General features: G+C 40.1%; 1 protein-coding gene across 2 annotated transcripts in view; it reads left to right on the top strand.

Moving 5' to 3' along the window:
• The window catches only part of card11 (caspase recruitment domain family, member 11), a 229,217-nt gene extending 216,837 nt beyond the window's left edge, over positions 1 to 12,380 (top strand). For both annotated transcript variants that reach the window (XM_060840331.1, XM_060840330.1), the window contains 2 exons: positions 4,620 to 4,735; positions 11,245 to 12,380. In XM_060840331.1, coding sequence (XP_060696314.1) covers positions 4,620 to 4,735; positions 11,245 to 11,452 — 324 coding nt within the window. In that variant the 3' untranslated portion in view covers positions 11,453 to 12,380. The remainder of the gene's footprint in view (positions 1 to 4,619; positions 4,736 to 11,244) is intronic.
• The last annotated feature ends 4,589 nt before the right edge of the window (positions 12,381 to 16,969 follow it).

Genomic DNA, 16,969 nt, shown 5'->3' with positions numbered 1-16,969 from the left:
AAAGGAATTTTCCCATTACTTAATTAATGCTAGCAGAAGTGCGTTAAGCCATATTTATATATGAGACCATACACTCAGGAAATGATGCCTTCTAGATTTAGTTACAAACTTGTCTTGGCTTTTGAATTGCTCCTTTCTATTTGCCAAGCCAGCAAGCTTTCAAGTTATTCTTTGAAATTCCTTTCACTCAATTGTCTGAGCAACATTGTGCCTTACTCGAATCTTTTCAATGTTATGATTCCATGGTCCTTAAATCTCTGCAAGTTCCATCACTCCAAATATCAACTCTACTCTTACCAGCATTCTGCTTAGACCTGGAAAGAGAGAAACTAAAGGCCAAGTCTGAGAGCCTCAATACTGAACAATCAGCTTCATATCTTGTGTGGAGTTGATGACTGGCACTTGGTTTCCTATGGAATTTGGCTTGAGGTTCTTTTCCTATGACCACTAGATCTCATGGCTTGTCTCCATGCAGATGATTTCGCCATTCCCCCCTCCAGGACATTTTTTTAACTTTCAGTTGAAGGTAAGAAACAGTTTAAAGCATAAACATTCTAAAACATCATGCATTTGTAAACACCAGACTTTATAGTCTTTAAATTCAGGAGCTTATTACCTTTCAACTCACCACCTCTTTCTCGTCCTTTGAGATAATTCTTAAAAGAACTCCCCGTTTTGGTCACCCTTGTGAACTCTGCCTCCTTGGTGAGGCACCAATTTTGTTCCTTCTGTCTATAAAGTAATATTGAATAAACATCCCAAAAGAAGAGGCCCCTTAAAATGTAAAAATGTTGTTGTGAGATATTATGAAATATACAGTTGCTACAGTTGTTGGGATAATTGAAATTAGGGGGATTCAATATTTTAAAATCAAACAGCAGCAATCATAGCCTTATTTACATTAAATAATATAGTGTGTTTGTCTGAAATTATTTTTGCATAATTTTGATACATTTTGTTGAACTAGTGAGATGCACGCCATAAGATTAAACTTTATTTTGTTGGTCATACTTTCATATCAGTCAGAAGATTATAGCCTCTATTCTAAGACCAAGTACATAATCACATCTTATACAGGACAACTGCATTTTTGGTGCTGTAATGAGATATTGAATAAAAGTCCCATTTTTGCCTAACTTTTTCGAATGAAGATGATGTGGCATCATCTTGGAGGTAGAGCAAGTTCTCCTGGTTTCTTTAAGGAAAAAAAACACTCCCCTCTGCACCAATGAATGAATAAATAAATATATAAATCATGCATAGTTAATGGTGGGATCTTATAATGCACACAAACCTGCCATGTCTAGCTAAATAACAAGCATCACTCATGTCAAATTGATGTGCGTACAGCATTGAGGCATATAATATGCTTATTAAATGCTAGTTACCTTGGGTTCAAGATGGAGTTAAAGTAGAATCAATGCAACAAAATTGTTCATGGTTTTAAATTAATATGAATGGCTTTACTGATTCTCTGCTTCCATTGATGTACAGTTACTTTTCCTTCTGACATTGTAGTAGAATTTTGCATTCCTTTTAACCTGTAGAGCTAAGAGTGTAGTCATTTAGCAGAACTGTGGATCAGCAGAATATGTGGTGAAAAGATTTATTTTCCTGTCCACCCTCCTCCTCATCTGCCTATCAAGTTAGAGTGAAAAGTGACTCTAATTCCCCTGTAATGCCAGCTATCGCTCAATGTGAAGATGTTTCATGTGTCAGTTTGTGTCTAGGGGCTGTTGGAAATGAGCCAGTGCAAACTCACCCTAATCTTTAATCAATGACAGTTTGTTTATTTCAACCAATTCTGATCACCATGATGAAAGGAGGGATGCAAGTCAAGTCATCCCAAGTGTTTTAACTCGTTAATCAAACATCAAGTTCAATAAATTAGCATCCATTATCTGTGCTAAGGCTTAATGTCCCTAAGCATCAACTTGATATTTATCAAAATGGCTGCCTGGACCATGATCCACAATCAACAAGTTTGGGTGAGGGGTGGGGGTGGAGGAAGCTATGTAATCAAAACTTTCCCTTTTTATTCTGGAATTGAATTTATGAAACAGTTTCTTAGTAACATTTTGAATCTCCTGAAAATTAAATCTCTTTACGATTTTTTTTGAAAATAGACAAAAATAAAATAAGTTTGCTTACAAGGGAAAGGAAATTGCCTGGGATGCACAGATTTAAAATAAGATTAGCAACAAATTGCTAAGTACTATCAATGATGGATAATGACTTTGGAGGGCCTTAACTCCAATCAATTAGGTCTGTGTAGATCATTAACACTGACCAGATTATTTGGCTAAATGCCTGTGTGGGTGTGATTTTACATAATACCCTGATGCAAATCTATTCTGTGTTCATTTCTTCTTGCTTCAATTTTCCAAGCTGCCTCCTAACTTGTCCTCTCCTTATTGAAACATATAACCTGTGGCTGTTTCAGCTCAAAATGTGGGAGATCGCTAAATCAGCTACCTGTTTTACACCTTGCCCAAGCACAGCAAAGAGTAAAATAGTTATCAAAATCCAAAGATAATTTTCAGAAGAATATAAAACTGTAGTGGTTGAAGAAACTCTTGAACAAATCTTTTTTGAGATTATTTTTTTCTTTTGATTTCTCTTTTTTGCCACCATCACTGCACCAGTCGCTTGACTTTGTTTTCTTACTCTCTCATTTCACTTGGCTCTTTTCAGTCAGTCATTCTTAATTTGATTTTTCTTCTCTCGGCTTTATCTCTGTCAATACACATTAAGCATTGCATTTTCCTGTGTCTTTCAATTTAAGTATACTTTACAAAGTTATATTTACAGATGATAAACATCCCTGATCATGGACCCAGATATCTCATTCAAATTTTCTTATCTGATTAGCTTCAGTTCTGCCAAAGGAGGTCTTATTTTGTTTCATTTTCCACTGTCCCTCTGGGTTTATATTTAGAATGACATCAGTTCTTAATCAGTATTTATCCTCAATGACTAAAACTCTTAAACAGAAAGCCACAACACAGAAGAAAAGCATTCATTTCCCTGACAATATTTAAAAATTGACATAAGCCAGCTTGCTCAAGTTAGCAACAAAGGCATTTTTTAAAATAAAAAGTAACTGACACATATATCTATACACAAAAGCCATCACCCAAAACATTCTCTCTGCTGACTGGTGAGGTCTCAACTAAATGGCTTGTCTCCAACACAGTCTCTGTTCCTGAGTAATTCACAATATTTGAGACACTTGGAGATATATTTGTATTCATGCACTCTTTATGAAATAAAACTGGTCAAGACTAAATTGACACCATGTTCATTACATAGCATCCACTATATTTAGTAGTTCCTGAACGACTGCAGCCTTCAGCTAGGGACTTCACGTCACTTCAACAGTGAAATTCTCAGTTAACTGAGAACCAGGAAAACTTGAAGGTTTAAATCTGCCTCCCAACCTTCCCCCTCCCCCCACCTCCCGCAGTCTTCAACTCCCAGACCATTTTCCTCATTCTACAACCCACTCCTCCCTATTTTACAACTCCTCTGTTCCCTCTGCAACTCTGCTCTTGCCTTTAAAGCTCACTCACAGCCTTCCTTTCCACTCCATGGCCTCTGACCTTAGGGAGCCTGCAGCCTCTCGCCCAGCAGCCCTAATCTTCTGGACTTGGCCAACGTTCTTGCTGCTGCCACTCACTTTTTCTGTGCTGCTCTAGTGACAGGCTATTTTTCTCCAGCGTTTATTGCTAGTAGGTTCATTAGTGATTGCATTTTCCCAGGCAAATTAGGGACTTCCAAGAGTGGAAGCAGTCCAGCGGTTAGCACTGCTGCTTCACAATGCCACGGACCCACATGGGATTCCATCCTCAGGCAACTGTCTGTGTGGAGTTTGTACATTCTCCCATGTCTGTATGGGTTTCCTCCAGGTGTTCTGATTTCTTCCCACAGTCCAAAGATGTTCAGGTTAGGAGGTTTGGCAGTGTTAAATTGCCCATTGTATCCTTTGCAGGCCAGATATTGCAGGCTAAATGGATTAGCCATGGGAAGTGCAGGATTACAAGGAGAGGGTAGAGGAGTAAGTGGGATTCTCTTCAGAGGTTCATTGTGGACTGAATGAGCCAAATGGTCTGCTTCCACACCTGTGGGGATTTCATGAATTTGCCCTCTGGTCCCAGAGATTTGAAGCATTGTTCCCCTCATCCCACTAATCCTCTTATCTTGCACCAATGCTACTTATGTTCATCAAATAGCCTGCCAGCCTCTCCATCCTGACTGGTACTTAAACAATGATCATATCAAAGGTTGCAACAATAAAAAAACAAAAACTGGTATCTCGGTGTTTGCCATCACCTTTAGGAGTGCTAACAAGAAACTGAAAATGAGCGTGAAATACTAATTTGAGTTGTGTTTTTGACCTCCTTATGCGCTTTTTCAAGAGTTTAATCTTTAGCCAATAAATTATTGGGCATATAGAGCATGACTGCCAATTTGAAAGTTTTGGCTGACATAATTCTCATCACATCCTCCTCTCTGCAGTTTAGGTTATGTTCTGAGAGACTCAGTTGTCATCGCAGAGTGATGAGAACTGGCTGGTTTGATCTTCGTTCAAATTGTCTTTCCCTTTTCCTTCCATACAGAATAAACATTGTTTACTAGAAGCTGGTCTGAGCTGTACAAGAGATTTAATTAAGAAAGACATCTATCCAATTATAATCGTCATTAGAGTCTGTGAGAAGAACATCAAACGATTCAGGTATTGTCTGATCCTTTCCACATTGGTGCCTTTAACTAATTAAAGCTGCCACCTCCAATCCATGTCATGAATTAAATTTGCCTTCTTATGCAGGGAGGGACTGAAGAGATTTCTCAATTTATTTTAACAAGAATTTCTGCATCAGGTTAAATGTCTCAATTCCTGCTGGAAATGGTCAATTAAATGTGTGAATTGTTGAAAATTAAAATTGATACACGAAGAGAAGAATTGGAGAGCAGAACATATCATTCAAACTATTCCTGAATCAATACCTTCTAAGCACAACTCCAAGGTTCACATAAGGTTCTCCTGTCCAAGAGATATCAGTTTGATGTTTATGTACTCTGCAGCATTAACCCTTTCAATCCATAGACCTCTACACCACAGAAATAAAGGTAAGTGACATGTATGCATTCACTGAAGGCTAATACAAATGAAGCCATGCTGCAATGCCCCAAGCTCACTCCTCCCCCAACTTCCCCTTTTGATTGTTGAGATCAATGGGGAAGGTGATCAGCCTCTGTGCTTGCAGTTGAAAAGCATTGTTACCTGATAAATCCAGATGTCTGCTTCCAACTCTGTGGTTGATGTCCCCAAGAGGGAAAGGATTCAGTGGCAAAGATATTGAAGAAATGTCTTGAATCAAAGTGAGTGGCATGGCCAAGCTGCATGTACATTTTTTCTTGTGATTCATTAAGCCCATTGAAAAGTACAAGTCAAATGTAAAAACCAACTAATTATTTTAAAGTTAAACTGGACATAAGGCAGCCATAAGGGGTGGCTCAAGATATTAATGAGATAACAAACAATTGTACAGCATTGAGTGGGTTCAGGAAGGACATTCTTAATTAAGGCTCTGTCGACACAAAATCATGTCAACAGTTGGTTTGCACAACGTTAAACACCAGCACTATAGGTTTTGTGATCAATATCTCTTCATTATGCACTTATCTGCAGAAAGTATGTTTCCTGTAAGTGGAGCGGACTGCTTTTTTTTAATGTAAGCTTTAATGAACTTTGTTCAACATTCTTCCATGGTGATGTGAGAGATTAGGAACCTGGTATTGAAGGAAACATCCACAATCCATGCTTAACAGGGCCATAATGCATCACTTACTTACATCCTTTTCTCCCATTGTTGGCTTCAGTGATGCTTTCAAAAGGATACCACAAAATAACACTACAATAAAATAAAAGCCTTTGAAAAGATTATATTAGCAGTTTGGAAAATAACAAATGAAACACTATGGGTGAGGGGAGGGAGGTGCTGTGGTAAGAGAGGAAGAGAAGGAAATTATAGGCCAGGCTAGTCAGTCTAACTGCTGCAATACAGAAACTGCTAGAATACATTATTCATGAAGTTAAAGCAGGATACTTAGATCATAATTGGATCAGGCAAAATCAACATTATTCTGTGAAAGAAACATCATGTTTGACTAATATAGTAGAGATCTTGGAGGACAATGATGGATAAAGGGGAACCGATAGATGCGGTATTCTTGGATTTCTAAAAGTCTTTTGATAAGGTGTCGGATCAAAAGTTACTATGTAAGATAAACATAGATATTGTAGGGAATAAACATCTGCATGCCTAAAGAATGTTACCTACCAGGAAACAGATAGCAGAGATAACGATTGTATATACTCAAGTAATATGGAAAAGTCAACTCCCTATTTTTGGCCAAATAATCTGGAATTTTCCATATATCTCCTGTAAAAGGTGACCATATTTCTTCACAGATAACTGACCAACATTTATGAGTCAGTGTGCCATCTGTCATGTCCTGCTCCACCTTTCCAGTCTGCCAGTTGGTCCACTCGGCTCCCAGTATTCCAGTCCGCTGGATATTTGTTTGTTCCATTCCGGGTTTTCAGAATTGCCATAATATTCTTTTCTCCTTCATTCATTTGGAGATCTGTTGGGCTAATGATATGGTATGAGTTTTGATGGGTAAGAACTTCAGCCCCTCAAAAGTAGTATCCGTGTAATAGTCGACCCCCATAAATTTAACCTTAACACAAGGTCAAAAAAATTTAACTATTACTTGAGTACATACGGTAAGTCTTTTTCAGATTGGCAAGCTCCAACCGGTTGAGTTCTAATTTGATCAATGCTGGTACCTCCAATATTTACAATGTACACCAATGATCTGGATGAAAGGACTGATGGAAGTTAAACTTGCTTATGGCATCAAGATTGGTGGGAAAATAAGTTGACAAAAATGAGCTGAAGTGTCACCGAGAGGATATAGATAAATTTTGCCCATTTGCTTAATCTGCCAGGTAAGTATGATGTGGGAAATACTGTATGAACTTGTCCACTTTGGAATGAAAAACAGAAAAGCAGAATGAATAATCTTATTAAAGCAAAATCCTGAGGGACTTGATTGGATAGATAAGTGAAAGAAGTCTTCTTTGTAGAAGAGTTGAGAGTTGGGGGATATGTTTTAAAAATTAGAGGGTTTCTTTTTAACATGAATAAGGATTTTTTTTGCTGTCCAATGATTATTCATCTGTTGTTCTCTTTCCCAGAAAGCAGCAGAGGCTAGGTCATTGAATTTGTTCAGGGCTGAGTTAGTTAGACGTTTGGTAGACAAATAAATCAAGGATTGTGAGGAGGGAAAACAAAAAAAGTAGAGTTGAGACCACAATGACAACAACCACTAATTTGTTGTTGATTTGTAAACTGAAGATGTTTTACATAAGAAGGACTATTTACTGAAATCAGGCAGCAAGGCATTGAATTAAAAAATTAACAGAGGAACATGAGGTAAAACCTTTCTGGAGAAACTGTAAGGGGATAAAGAAAATATCAAATGGGGGAGCTTTAAAATGAGATGACGACATAGGTGGAGAAAAGGTTGAGATTCTGAAGGGAGATTACAGAGGGTTAGGCAGGAATTTAAAAAGGAGGTCCTCGAGAGTAGTAATATCTGGATTACTCCTGGTGCTCTGAGCTAGTGAGGGCAGGAATAGGGGGACAGAGCAGATGAATGCATGGCTGAGGAGCTGGTGTCTGGGAGAAGGATTCACATTTTTGGATCAATGGAATCTCTTTTGGGGTAGAAGTGACTTGCACGAGAAGGATGGATTGCAACTAAATTGGAAAGGGACTAATATACTGGCAGGGAGATTTGCTACAGCAGCTTGGGAGGATTTAAACTCATATGCTAGTTGGTGGGGGGGAGGGGGTGTTGATGGTGAGATCCAGAGAGATAGTGAGGAAAGAGATCAATCTGAGACTGGTATAGTTGAGAACAGAAGTGAGTCAAACAGTCAGGGCAGGCACTGACAAAGCAGAAAACAAGGTAGGACTGATAAATTCAACTGCATTTATTTCAATACAAGGGGCCTAACGGGGAAGGCAGATGAACTGAGGGCATGGTTAGGAACATGGGACTGGGATATCACAGCAATTACAGAAATATGACTCCGGGATGGACAGGACTGGCAGCTTATTGTTCCAGGATACAAATACTGCAGGAAGGATAAAAAGGGAGGCAAGAGAAGAGGGGGGGGGAGTGGTATTTTTGATAAGGGATAGCATTACAGCTGGACTGAGGGAGGATATTCCTGGAAATACATCCAGGGAAATTATTTCGGTGGAACTGAGAAATAAGAAAGGGATGATCACCTTATTGGGATTGTATTATAGACCCCCTAATAGTCAGAGGGAAATTGAGAAACAAATTTGTAAGGAGATCTCAGTTATCTGGAAGAATAATAGGGTGGTTATGGTAGGGGATTTTAACTTTCCAAACATAGACTGGGACTGCCATAGTGTTAAGGGTATAGATGGAGAGGAATTTGTTAAGAGTGTACAAGATAATTTTGAATCAATATGTGGACATACCTACTACAGAAGGTGCAAAACTTGACATCCTGTCGGGAAATAAGGCAGGGCGGGTGACTGAGGTGTTGGTGGGGCAGCATTTTGGGGCCAGCGACCATAATTCTATTAGTTTTTAAATAATGATGGAAAAGGATAGACCAGATCTAAAAGTTGAAGTTCTAAATTGGAGAAAGGCCAATTTTGGCAGTATTAGACACAAATTTTCAAAAGCTAATTGGGGGCAAATGTTCACAGTAAAAGGACAGCTGGAAAATGGGAAGCCTTCAGAAATGAAATAATGAGAGTCCAGAGAAAGTATATTCCTGTTAGGGTTAAAGGAAACACTGGTAACTATAGGGAATGCTGGATGACCAAAGAAATTTGATGGTTAAGAGGAAGAAGGAAGCATTTGTCGGGTATAGACAGGATCGAGTGAATCCTGAGAAGAGTATAAATGCAGTAGGAGTATACTTAAGAAGGAAATCAGGAGGGCAAAAAGGGGACATGAGATAGCTTTGGCAAATACAGTTAAGGAGAATCCAAAGGGTTTTTCAAATACATTAAGGACAAAAGCATAACTAGGGAGACAATAGGGCCCCTCAAAGGTCAGCAAGGCGGCCTTTGTGTGGAGCCACAGAAAATGGGGGAGATACTAAATGAGTATTTTGCATCAGTATTTACTGTAGAAAATGACATGGAAGATATAGAATGTAGGGAAATAGATGGTGACATCTTGAAAAATGTCCATATACAGAGGAGGAAGTGGTGGATGTCTTGAAACGCATAAAAGTGGTTAAATCTCCAGGACCTGATCAGGTGTACCCTTGAACTCTGTGGGAAGCTAGAGAGGTCATTGCTGGGCCTCTCACTGAAATATTTGTATCATCGATAGTCACAGGTGAGGTGCCGGAAGACTGGAGGTTGGCTAGCGTGGTGCCACTGTTTAAGAAAGGTGGTAAAGACAAGCCAGGGAACAATAGACCAGTGAGCCTGACGTCGATGGTGGGAAAGTTGCTGGAGGGAATCCTGAGGGACAGGATTTACACATAAGTGGAAAGGCAAGGACTGATTACAGATAGTTTGTGCAAGGAAAATCATGTCTCACAAGCTTGAATGGGTTTTTTGAAGAAGTAACAAAGAGGATTGATGTGGGCAGAGTGGTAGATGTGACCTAGATGGACTTCAGTAAGGCGTTCAACAAGGTTCCCAATGGGAGACTGGTTAGCAAGGTTAGATCTCAAGGAATACAGGGAGAACTAGCCATTTGAATACAGGACTGGCTCAAAGATAGAAGACAGAGGGTGGTGGTGGAGGGTTGTTTTTAAGACTGGAGACCTGTGACCAGTGGAGTGCAACAAGGATTGGTGCTGGGTCCACTACTTTTTGTCACTTATATAAATGATTTGGATGTGAGCATAAGAGGTAAAGTTAGTAAGTTTGCAGATGACAACAAAATTGGAGGTGTAGTGGACAGCAAAGAAGGTTACCTCTGATTACAATGGGATCTAGATCAGTTGGGCCAATGGGCTGAGAAGTGGCAGATGGAGTTTAATTCAGATAAATGTGAGGTACTGCATTTTGGGAAAGCAAATCTTACCAGGTCTTATACGCTTAATGGTAAGGTTTTGGGGAGTGTTGTTGAACAGAGACCTTGGAGTGGAGGTTCATAGCTCCTTGAAAGTGGAGTTACAGATAGATAGAATAGTGAAGAAGGTGTTTGGTATGCTTTCCTTTATTGGTCAGAATATTGAGTACAAGAATTGGGGGTCATGTTGCGGATATACAGGACACTGGTTAGGCCACTATTGGAATATCGTGTGCAGTTCTGGTCTCCTTCCAATCAGAAAGATGTTGTGAAACTTGAAAGGGTTCAGAAAAGATTTACAAGGATGTTGCCAAGGTTGGAGGATTTGAGCTATAAGGAGAGGTTGAATAGATCAATTTCAACAATATTAGGCAGGAACTGGAAAATTTTGATTGAAGGCGGCTGTTTGGGGGTAAATCTACATTGGACATGTGGGAGTATTTCAAATGTTGTAGTCCATCTGGCCCTGGTGGTTTATCTGCCTTCAGACCTCTCGGCTGCCCCAGCATATTCTCCTTAGTGACAGACACTGCTTCTCGAAGTTGTAGTATACTGCTGGTGTCTTCCACTGTGAAGGCTGTTGAAAAGTATCTAGTCAGTTTCTTGTTATGCAAAAAGCTGTAAAGAATGAAAATCCTTACCAGAATAAAAGAAATAGACCCAGAATCCAGAACAGCTTTTTGAAGGGAAATAGATATCTATTTCAAAAAGAAAAGTATTTAAGGATACATGAAAAACAGCAAAGTCAGGGAGTTAGCGAAAATGGGATTTCCTTCTGTCAATTGAATTCCAGTAATGCAATTGTAATTTAAATATCATTGAAAAAACTTGAAATAAAGCTAAGGCGAGGCAAAAATTAATGAGGCAACATTAGAGGTGAATTGTTTGCAGACCTACACCTCTACCTCTAGAGATTGGTTATAGACCATGCATAGGATGAAGTTTGGATCCTCGCAGTCAAGTATGGTACTGGTCAGTACCAAACAAAAAAGGGAAATTAATTGTGCTCCGACAGCATTTTCAAAATCTTCTGAAAATATTATACTGAAATAAGATGTTTAACAGAGGTGAATTTTATGTATCTAATTACAGGAGATTACCAGCAAAACCAGACAGTGGTGAGGAAGAGTTTCTGAAGAGCTGCCGTTCGAATGAGAGTGAGCTTGAGTCTCTCCCCTGCTTGTATACGACTGTGGAAACTGATACATGGGGCAACATCAAGGAGCTTATCAAAATTATCAAAGAGAAAATCATTGAGGAACAGAGAAAGACAGTCTGGATCGACCAGGATCAACTCTAGGATTTCACGTACTGTAACCAGCAGGATTTAAACCAATGATAAATCCCCTGCCATGCATGAACTTGCAAACAGTAAGCCAGTCCTGCAGAGAGATACTGAGAATGCTTTTTATGACCAATGGATGCTGATTCTTACATAGTGAGGTCGCTTTGTTTAAAAATGTGCTGTCCTAAGCATTCATTTTTCAGTCAAACCAGTTTGCATTTTTAAAGAAAATGAATGCCACAATGAAAATGCTTTCCTTGTTATAGTGCCTTAACAAAGAATACTTGAGATATGGATGGAAGTGGCTGCATCATTAATGAGGAAGAATGCTACCTAGAGAGAATTCTCTTTCTAAATCCTTGCCGTGTAGCTTATGCGATTGCATGCTCCAGTTTAAAGCCAAGCGCCTCCAAAAGACAAGAGGAGAGAAATAAAAAAGTTTGAGCAATAAGACCTTGGTACTCAGGTACTGCACACTCATCCACTGTCTCATCCATCTATGTTTCTATTTAAAGACTTGAGGAATTATATCAGAGCACAACGTTCTACTCTAAAGATGAGTAGAGGAGAGCGGGGAGCTGTTTTGGTAACCTGACCCATTTATGCATTTCTGTTAGATCAAGGTTCCACGACCTCCAGGAAGAGATTGTATTCTGGAATACCTTGACTTGCAAATATAAAACAACATGGCATTCAAATGGGATATATTCCTCTATGTATGAGTGTCAGAGCAAGACATGTTTGTCTTTGTACAAACATACAGGTTTACAATTTAACTCTACAAAATACATGGAGGGAATTTTCTGAGTGGTTTTTTTTAAAATAAAAGAGGGGAACTAAAGAAGTCAAGGAAGGAAAGATATTTGAAAAGTTATCAGTTAGAATTTCCATATGGTCAAGTGGGGGATATCAACTAGGAGACAGTGAGGTCTGCAGATGCTGGAGATCAGAGTTGAGATTGTGTTGCTGGAAAAGCACAGCAGGTCAGGCAGCATCCAAGGAGCAGGAAAATCAACATTTCAGGACGGAGCCCTTCATCAGGGCTCTGGCCTGAAACGTTGATTTTCCTGCTCCTTGGATGCTGCCTGACCTGCTGTGCTTTTTCAGCAACACACACTCAACTCGAGTGGGGCATATACCATCATAAGATTGCAGATGGCACTGGAGTACAATTTTGCTGCTGATGGCCCACATCACATCATGGATGCCCAGTCTTGATCAGTTTGAAATCCATTCCATTTAGCAAAATCATAATACCACAAAACAAGATGGAGGATATTCTCCAGGCAAAGGCAGGACTTGGTTTCCACAAGGACTGTGCAGTGGTCACTCTCACCAATGTGTCATAGATAGATGCATCCGCAGGTGGCAGTTTGGTAAGGTTGAGATCAAATATGTCTCTCTCTTGTTGGTTACCTCAACCACCTACCACAGAGTCTAGCAGCAGTGTCCTTTTGGACTTGACCAGCTTGATCAGTGGTGCTGCTGCTGAGCTGTGATTGGTGGATGTTAAAATCCCCAGAGTAAAGTTTGCAACCTTGTCACACTCCATGCTTCCTCAAAAGTGTTGTTCAATGTGGAAGAGTACTGATTAATCAGCTGAGGGAAGACGATATGTAGTAAGCGACAGGAGGTTGCCTTACCCACAATTGACCTTAAGCCATGAGACCTCATGGGGTCCAGAGTCAATGCTGAGGACTCCTGGGGCAGCTGCCTCCTGCCTGTATACCACTGTGTCATTACCTGTGCTCGGTCTGTCCTGCCTGTGGGAGAGGACATTATAGGGATGGTGATAGGGGTATCTGGTACATAGACACACTTACTATGTCAGGTTGTTTTATTAGTCTGAAAGAAAGCTCTCCAATTTTGACACTAGCCCTTAGATGTTAGTAAGGAGGACTTTGCAAGGTCAACAAGGTTGTTTCTGCTGTTCTTCTCCAGTGCTTAGGTTGCTGTCAGATGGTCCGTCCAGTTTTATTTCTTTGCTGTCTCTATTTCATCCATCCCTTTCCATTGCCCACAAACTCAAACTCCCCAAAGATTCCTATCCTGCAGTCGTGCTGAACCTGCATCTAACTTCTCTTTCTCCTTCTGTCCTCTTCAAGCTCTACTTGTTCTTTATTCCATTTCTATTAAACTGCTGACCACTCAACTTTTGTTTTTAGTTCCCATGCTATGATATTATAATTGTTCTTCGAGTCCTCCCACTTCCTCCAGACCAAAGGGGTAGCCATGGGCACCCGCATTGGCCCCAGCTATGCCTGTCTCTGTTGGCTACGTAGAATAGTCCATCTTCTGTAGTTACACCGGCACCACTCCCCACCTCTTCCTCTGCTACATTGATGACTGCATTGGCGCCACCTCATGCTATCGTGAGGAAGTTGAGCAGTTCATCAACTTTACACACACATTCCACCCTGACCTTAAATTCACCTGGACCATCTCTGACACCTCCCTCCCCTTCCTGGACCTCTCCATCTCCATTAATGACGACCAACTTGACACTGACATTTTTTACAAACCCACCAACTCCCACATCTACCTGGATTATATCTCTTCCCACCCTACCTCCTGCAAAAAATACCACATCCCGCACCTCCGCCTTCAAACCCCATTCCTCCAACCGTAACAAGGACAGAACCCTCTGGTCCTCACTTTCCACTCTACCAATCTTCGCATTAACCATATCATTTGCTGACATTTCTGCCACCTCGAAACAGAACCCACCACCAGAGATGTATTTTTCTCCCCACCCCTTTCTGCTTTCTGCAAAGACCATTCCCTCCATGACTACCTGGTCAGGTCCACGCTTCCCCCCCCCCCCCCGCCCCAACACCCCACCTTCCCATCCTGGCATCCTCCCCAGAACTGCAGGAATTGCAAAACCTGTGCCCACACTTCCTCCCTCACCTCCATCCAAGGCCCCAAAGGAGCCTTCCACATCCAAAGTTTCCCCTGCACATCCACCAATGTTATTTATTGTATACATTGCTCCCAATGCGATCTACTCTACATTGGGGAGACTGGACACCTCCTCGCAGAGTGCTTCAGGGAACATCTCTGGGATACCTGCACCAATCAACCCCACCGCCCCGTAGCACAACATTTCAACTCCCCCTCCCACTCTGCTGAGGACGTGCAGGTTCTGGCCACCTCAACCGCTGCTCTCTCACCACCCTGGAGGAAGAGCACCTCATCTTTCACCTCGGAACACACCAACCCCAGGGCATCAATGTGGACTTCACCAGTTTCCTTATTTCCCCTCCCCCAACCTTACCCCAGTTCCAACCTTCCAGCTCAGCACTGTCCTCATGACCGGTCCCACCTGTCAATCTCCCTTCCCACCGATCCGCTCCACCCTCCCCTCTGACCTATCACCTCCATCACCACTCCCATTCACCTATTGTACTCTTTTCTACCTTCTCCCCAGCTCCACCCCCCCCCACGCCCATTTATCTCTCCACCCTGGAGGCTCCCTGCCTCCATTCCTGATGAAGGGCTTTTGCCCGAAACGTCGATTTCCCTGCTCCTCGGATGCTGCCAGACCTGCTGTGCCTTTCCAGCACCACTCTGATCTAAACTCTCTAATATTCATGCTAACATACTATCCCAATCACGTGGGCTCTTATCCTAATAAGTAGCCTTATACATTAAATGCCTTTTAAATATCCAAAATGTATTAAGTCTACTAGTTTCCTTTTATCTATCCTACTGGCTATATCTTCAAAAAATTCTGTAAATTTGTCAGACATAATTTCCCTTTTATGAAGTCATGTTGACTTTGCTTGATTATATTATCCATTTCTAAATGGTCTTCTTTCAGACCTTTTATAATAGATTCCAACATTTTCTCAATGACAGATATTAAGCTAATTGGCCTATAGTTACTGATTTTCTGTTTGTCTCCCTGTATGAATAAGGCATTCACAATTTTCAATCTTCTCGGACTTTTCCAGAATTTATGGATTCTTGGGTGAACGTTATGTAATATCCATACTATAATAAAGTAAAATATAAACAGATGGTGCTGGAAACACTCCACGTTAGGAGTGGTTAACTATTCAAGTTGATGAACTTTTGTCAGTGTCTTGAGTTGAATTTTCTTTAATATAAACTTACCATCCTTTCTCAACAGGTGCTTCTTGGCCAGCTATATGTCAGAGTTAGAGATATACAGCATAGAAACAGACTTCAGTCCAATTTGTCCATGCCAGATATCTTAAATTAATCTAGTCTTATTTGCCAGCATTTGGCCCATATCCCTCTAAACCCTATTCATGTCTTCACCCAAATGCCTTTTAAAATAATGTAATTGTTCCAGCCTCCATCACCACCTCTGTCAGCTGATTCCATACATGCACCACCGTCTGTGGAAAAAGTTGTCCCTTTTAGTTTCCCCTCTCATCTTAAACTTATGCCCTCCAGTTTTGGACTCCCCTATCCTGGGGGAGACAGAGACAGACAAACATTCATGTTCTTGCTGTTGAATACGATAGTAATATGCCTTAAAACCCTCTTTCAGCCATACAAAGACTGGTATTGAAATAGTATATTGTCTGGGATAATTTTGTATATTGTGTATCAAAATGTTCTTGATTCCTGATACTTATTATCCTCAATTTACAGTATTAGATATTTGGTAATTTTGAAAATTGCAGAGAATGTTTGATCATTCTATGGAATTCAGAATGAAGAATATGAAACATGTAAAATAGTTGACCACATTGGAAAGGTGGTTTTTATTCCTGTCTTCACTGAAATGGAATTTTATTCTACAGTGAAGTCCTGCTATTCTTGTTTTTACCATTTGCAATTCATTTGTACATGCAAAACAAAATCTATACCATATTGTCCAATGTCAATTGCAGGTCCAATGTTTACTGGTTAGTTTCTTAAAAAAAGTAGAAAATATTAGCCACAGTAAAAACACCTGAATGTAAGTAAAATATATTAAAGTGTCTGTGGCTGTACTGTTTCTGTTAACTATCATGTGCACACTTCACGTTTTATGCTTTGTTGATTACTGAAGTTTTTGTATATTTGATCATTGTCATGGCCTCAAGGATAAATATGATTATTTTAACATTTTATTTATCCACCTTTTCCAATAGAATATTGTTTATTTCCTCTCATCTTCTCTGTGATGTATATTTTTAAACTTTTTAATAGTTGGAACGTATCCAGGTAGTTAGCATTATAAAATATGTTTGTAATTTGCAAGATTTTCAAAGAATGTAACCCCAGCAAAAAGGGACTTTACTATACACTCAAGTCAATGAAAAGTCATCAGATTCCTGCTCAACATTTTCCTCGAGTGAAGTATACTGAATCCTCCATTGTCCCTCATGTATGATACTAGTGGTTCTGAGATTTGTTTAATTAACTTATGAATATGCAAAATGAACAGATGGAATATGATATAAAAACAGTGCAATAATGACAAATAATCTGAATGTGCATGTGGAGAAGTGTTGCCTGCTCCTGGGTAATTACTCAGCAGACCTTTGTTTTAGTAAACTGAATGTAATTGCG

Source organism: Hemiscyllium ocellatum, chromosome 20 (genome assembly GCF_020745735.1).
Source record: "Hemiscyllium ocellatum isolate sHemOce1 chromosome 20, sHemOce1.pat.X.cur, whole genome shotgun sequence".
NCBI classification, from domain to species: Eukaryota; Metazoa; Chordata; class Chondrichthyes; order Orectolobiformes; family Hemiscylliidae; genus Hemiscyllium; species Hemiscyllium ocellatum.
Note: the sequence above shows the minus strand (reverse complement) of the source record. Positions and strands in the feature narration are given on the sequence as shown.